Source organism: Rhincodon typus, chromosome 16, assembly GCF_021869965.1.
Source record: "Rhincodon typus isolate 14 chromosome 16, sRhiTyp1.1, whole genome shotgun sequence".
Lineage (NCBI taxonomy): Eukaryota > Metazoa > Chordata > Chondrichthyes > Orectolobiformes > Rhincodontidae > Rhincodon > Rhincodon typus.
Window position 1 is genome coordinate 39,466,234 of NC_063347.1, and position 6,376 is coordinate 39,472,609.

The 6,376-nt window shown below is 39.3% G+C and overlaps 1 protein-coding gene across 3 annotated transcripts in view; it reads right to left on the minus strand.

Annotated features, from left to right (window-relative positions):
- The window catches only part of uba3 (ubiquitin-like modifier activating enzyme 3), a 29,459-nt gene extending 27,961 nt beyond the window's left edge, over positions 1–1,498 (minus strand). The window contains exons 1-2 of one of the 3 annotated variants that reach the window (XM_048606775.1): positions 1,382–1,498; positions 1,230–1,268 (exon numbers count right to left, since the gene is read on the minus strand). In XM_048606775.1, the coding sequence (XP_048462732.1) occupies positions 1,230–1,268; positions 1,382–1,401 (59 nt within the window). In that variant the 5' untranslated portion in view covers positions 1,402–1,498. Of the gene's footprint in view, positions 1–1,229; positions 1,269–1,310 lie in introns of all 3 variants that reach the window. The other 2 variants (XM_048606776.1, XM_048606777.1) reach the window with 2 other exon arrangements.
- Between the last annotated feature and the right edge of the window lie 4,878 nt (positions 1,499–6,376).

A 6,376-nucleotide genomic window follows, 5' to 3' on the forward strand; every position in this document is an offset into this window, starting at 1 on the left:
GAACACAATAAACTCAACTAGAGATTTAGTTTTCACAACACAGCATAATTATTAGAAACATTATTTGAGAACTATTTGTCTTAGATATTCTCAAAAGTAGTATTTACATTTCTTTAAAGATGTAGACTGAATGAGCCTCTAACAGCTCTAATTTTAATTTAGAATTACAAGGCCTCAAATTAGACAACTAAAGAATCTCTCAGATGGGGAATTTTCAGCAATCTCAACAAAACCATCGAATCAAATGAAAACTGGTGCAAACATCCTTTCTTGGAATAGTTGTTAAATTTTACAAGCAACACTGACACCAGCTAAAATTAAAGTGTAAATTTTTTTCACTGAATTTGCAATTCCCCACACAACCTCCCAACTAGTGATAGTTCTAATGTGCTGTAGCATAGACAAGGGAAAGAAAGGAAATGGAACAAAAAAAAAAATCTACTGATTGTAACTTTACAAGCTACAATAAAATATTAGTACGCAAGCAAAACATTTGTCATGGGTGTCCAGTATAACAAAGGGGCAGGATTGAAAAGGTGCCTCAGAATTACATACAGTACTACATCAAAGCTAGGCACTTTCTAATCGATATGAAAAGATATGGGATTGTTACCTTGAACCACTTTTACATTGGAGTTTAGTTAGGATCTATAATATTTCTTTCTTACATTTCAGTAATATTACATGGGTCAGAAATTTCAAAAAATGCTGCATATTATAGAAGAGGAGATTATTTGGTGCTGAGAAGCAACACATAGAATCGACTTTTAAAAATGTGAACATAACATTTAACCACAGCAACTTTAGCGAGTTGCACAACGACTGAAATACAGATTTACCCCAGTTAAAACTGGTTATGCATCAATCAGTTCTCCTACACAAATGACGCAAAACACAATTGGGAGTTTAGCTGTCAATTTAGTTCATGTCACGTCAATTCAGTTCATATCACGTCAATTCATGGCAATTTAATTCACGCCAATGAATAAATGTTTAATAACGCTATTTAATGTTTTAACATTTATTGCAATCCCAGCAGATTTCCTCCTCCTCCTTTAAAAAAAAATTCCTATTCCTCCAAGCAGTTAATTCCCGAGTTTAGGACGAATAAGGATGCAGGTTGAGGCCGGACTGATCCCGCTGCTCGGAGCTGCAGCTCATAACAAGCCTCCAGCCTCAGACCTCGCACAAGCAGAAAACCAGGGCCGCTACATTCATTCAACACTAACTTGTCAGTGTGCTCTTCTACTTTCCTTCTTTTCTTCTCCCTAAAAAAAAGAGAGAATAAAAGAAGGTTCAGACATGCTCACCCGAGAGAAGAACGAGCAGAAGTCAATGCGAGAGAGGCCTGAGCGGCCGGAGTTCACGCGGAGATACTCACGGCTCCGGTACATCCGCCATATTTTCCTGCTCCCATCAGCCAGCGCAGCCACGGTTGGGACGGTCCATTGCCGCCTACCAATCATAACATCCCACAGTCCCACGCGGCCAAACCATTTCCCCCCCCCCCCCAAGACTAGTGGCCGCCCAAGCGTGACGTCATAATTTGCCTTTGGATAGCCTGCAGGCTGGGTTGTCAGTGGCTGGTGGTCGGACCTTGTTCTTCAGTGGATCAATGAAGTTGACTCTGCGGTGCCCCAAGGTCAGCTAAGAGACAAAAAAATCATTCAAGATTGCGCATTAGTGAAGTTCATTGTCGCTGCTGTTATTTGGATCACGGCTGTCATTGGCAGATGTTAAAGAGCAACTCAACTGTCTGTACTTTTAACACAGGTTGTTGCATAATGCGGAGGATAGGAAAATGCTCAATAAAATCATTGTGATTGTTTGTAGACAATCAAAAGGAACCCAAAACGTTGGGATTTAGAAATCAAATTTGGGGACGCTCAATCTGTATTTGGGTCAGTGAGGTTGCATTTTGACTGCCATGTTCATTTTAGTCTCTATATTGCAGGAACAATGCAGAATTTTTGAGTGAGATGTAAAGGATGGCAATATGAGACACTTATAAACTCAGACAATTGAATTATAAGAAAAGGATCTTTATTCAGGGACATTGATTTGGATTTGAGAATTTAAGAATTGAGATATCCATGGCTATGCAAAATTTAGGTTCTGGAAACGCCTTTGAGAAATGACATCAGTATTAAAATCATCAGAAGTGTCTGTTTTAGGGCTCTAGCCATACTAGATGACCAATTAAACTTAAATATCCCCAAAACAAATACCCAACTCCAATCAATAGTATCATTAATACAATGCTCCATACCCTGCTGTGCCCACCAATCATGGTGTCTATTAGTTTTCTCACACTGATGTTAGACTAATTGACCTGTAGAGATCAAGGCTCTCTCTCTGTTTTGAACAGAACTTAGTGTTTTGCTTGACTCTCGCTCCACCTATGTGCTAGTCTTATAAACGGAGCAATTGGTTTAATTGAGCAATTTGTCTGCAGACAGCATGTTTCATCCAGTTTCCCACTCAGAATTCCAGAGGTCATGTTTCACTTTATAACAACCTACATGATTAATATTTCTAGTGAAATTTCTGAATTAAAAACAAAGCAGTTTAGACAAGCAAAAATGCTGACAATTCAAAGATTAGAAATATCCCAATATTACAGTTATTTCCATTTTTGTCCCCACTCTGTGTGGACTGAAGTGTGTTTAAACAGCAGTGGCTAAATAAGGACATAATCACAAAACCCTGCTGATCTGGAGGAATACATTACTGTGTGTCTGTGTACCAGGCTGTCATAAATATGGTGTAACCACCACAGCTCCTGCCACTCTCAGAGATATTCCTACAAACTACCCAACATTGCTGCTTCTTCAGGATGGATGGAACTCTGCTGTACGCAGGAGTTCATAATCTCACAAAATTATTGCAAACTTTTGCATTTCAAGGCCAGTTGCATAATTAGATTGAAATGGAAATGTGCTGAGGGGGCAGGATTGGGAGAAACAATGACTTTGGCTACAACTGCAACATTGTTCTAAAACTATTTACTATCTTCTTTGCTCAGGGCAAAGCCACCTTTTCTTGTGCCCTACTGTTGATTTGTTCAGTACACAGAACTACATGACAATTCTGCTTTTAGAAAGGCAAAGAGCATATAATTTGTAAGGTAGATTGAGAAAAGACTTTGAAAGCATAGAACTATGTTTACCTGTAAGGAGGAAGTACATCACATTTAACCAAAGCAATTAATTTCAAGAACTCATCAGCGAAACTTGTACAAAATTGGTTTGTAAAAAAACTATAAATATTCTTTTTGTTGACATTGAATAATTCTGTAGAATCTCCCACAGGACAAGATGGTGACACGGTGGTGATATTATTGCACTAGTAATCCAGAGGCAGCAACTGGTGGAATTTAAGTTCAATACAAAAATCTGGAATACTGAAAAATCTGAAAAAAATCTACTAGTCTCAGTAATGATGACCATGTACCTATCATTGATTGTTGTAAAAACACATTTGATTTACTAAAGCCCTTTAGGGAAGGAAATCTGCCATCTTCATCTGGTCTGGCCTGCATGAAACTCCAGACCCAAAGCAAAACACTTTAGTGCCCTCTGAAATGGCCTGGCATACAATTAGGAATGGGCAACAAATGCTGACCTTGGCAGTGATGCCTGCATCCCAGGAAAGAATAAAGAAGAAAAACACAGAAAATGGAAAATTTGAATCTTAAAGCCCAAAAATAATCTGTACAGCATTAGGATATATGTATTTTACTTCAAACATTTAATAGCATCATTCATTTGTTAGAAATGGATGACTTGCCAATTATGTTAAAGTAGGAGACAAAGTAATATCAAATGTGCAAAAAGTACTAGCATGCTAACGTCCATACAAAGGGATAGTAGAAATTGACAGACAAATAATAGGCAACGTTTGTTTTGTCTACGAGATTACTTCTGAGTTCTCCCACCTTCAAGTGCAAGTGATTAAAATGAAATACTTTGATGTAGTCTGCACTATCTAACCCATCTGTCTGTGTGGAGTTTGCACATTCTCCCCATGTCTGCGTGGGTTTCCTCTAGGTGCTTTGATTTCCTCCCACAGTCCAAAGATGTGCAGGTTAGGTAGATTGGCCATGCTAAATTACCCATAGTGTCCAGGGATATCTGGTTAGGAGAATTAGCCATGGGAAATGCAGGATATGAAGTGTGGGTGAGATGCTGTTTGGAGGGTAGGTGTGGACTCAATGGGCCAAATAGCCTGCTTCCACACTGTAGAGATTCTATGCTATCACTATACTTCCTTCTATTTTTCAGGGATACCTATCATAATTGACATAATTGCTCCACATAATTTTATGCTCCAAATTTTAATGGAGATTGCAGGACAGCATGCTAGGACTGGTGCCAGTCAAACCTAAAAATGAGATATCAACCTGGTGAAGCTACAAACTACTTTCTCGCCAAACTGTATAAACAGCAAGTTGCAGACAGAGCTAAGCAATTCCACAACCAACGGATCAAATCTAACCTCTGCAGTCCTGCCACACCCAGCCTTGAATGGTGGTGAACGATTAAACAATTCACCAGAGAAGACTTAACAAATACATCCAACGTCAATGATGTAGGAGCGAAAAACAGGACAAATCCAATTAGCACTCCATCAGTCTACTCTCAATAAAGTGATGGAAGGTGTCATCAACAGTGCACTCCAGCAGCACTTGCTTAGCAATAACCTGCTATATGATAGTCAGTTTGAGTTCCACCAGGACCATTCACCTCCTGACCTCATTACAGCTTTGGTTCAAACATAGATAAAAGAGCTGAATTCTACAGGTGAGGTGAGAGTGACTGTCTTTGGCTTCAAGGCTGTATTTGACCCAAGTGTGGCATTAAAGACCCTAGCAAAACTGGAATCAAAGGGAATTGGGGGAAACTCTCCACTGGTTGGAGTTACACCTGGCCCAAAAGGAAGATGGTTGTGGTTGTTGGAAGTCAGTCATCTCAATGTCACGACATCTCTACAGGAATTCATCGAGGTTGTATCCTAGGCCTAACCATCTTCAGTTGCTTCATTAATGACCTTCTCTCCATCACAAAGATCAGAAGTGGAATTGCTATATGTTCAGCACTATTTGTGACTCCTTAGGTAGTGAAGCAGTCCATATCCAAAACATGGACAATGTCTAGGCTTGGGCTGATAAGTGGCAAGTAGCATTTACATCACACAAGTTCCAGGTAATGACCATCTCCAACAAGAGAGAATCTAACTATCACCTTTGGAATTCATTACCATCACTGAATCCTCTACTGTGAATATCCTGGGGATTATAGTTGACCAGAAACTGGACTGAACTAACCATATAAATACTGTGGCTCCAAGAGCTGGTTAGAGGCAGAAATTTGGCTGAGGGTAACTCACCTCCTAAGCCTTGTCATGATTTATAGGGCATAACAGGAATATGATGGAATACTTTACACTTGCTTGTCCGATGTAAGGTGAGAGCTCTATACATATTTATATCGGTTATTTTAGAGTGAATTTGTATTCGTGACATGTGGACGTTGGTCTATGTGTACGGGGGATTTAATGATTAACTTTCCTTCAAAACCAACAACCACTACCATGGAGAAGGATAAGGGCTGCAAATACATGGAATCGCCAATACCAAAAATTCTCCTCCAAGCCACTCACCATGACTTGGAAACGTATTGTTATTCCTTCAATGTTGCTGGGTCAAAGTCCTGGAACTCCCTCCCTAATGGCATTGTGATTGTGCCAATAATAAATGGACTTCAGCAATTCAAGAAGGTAGCTCACAACCACCTTCTCAAGGGTGACTAGGGGTGGGCAGTAAATGCTGGCCCAGCCAGCAATGCACTCATCCATGAATGAATAAAAAAAACTTGCCAGTGTTTCTGGAGATGAATTTTAAACCAGTATGTGTGCAAGTGTAGTTCCTGGAGTGATAATGGGAATTTGTTTGTATTGTGACAGTTTTATGATTGAAGAGTGTATACATGGAAAAGCGTTAGCTTCTTTGTTTCAGTTTAGAAGAATCAGAAATTTATTTATTTTGCTTAAGGGGGAGAAATCATGGAGTGGAAAATATTTGACTTCAGTTTGCAGAGGATGTAACTGAGTTTAGATGTAAGAACAGTTTCGACTAGAGAAAGGAGTTCAGAATTGTTAATAGGTTACTGCAGTGTAAGGGGTTAAGTTTGAAAATTCCACACCAGAAGTTTTTGCATGGAAACATGAATGGATTATTTGAAGTTAAGAAATGTTAATCTCAGTTGTGTGACTAACCAAGGAAAAGGCCATCAAACTCTCAAGTCCAGGAATTAAAGAAAAAGTTAAATCAAACCTATAGATGTGATAGAGAAGGGAACTCTCTCTGGTATTTGAG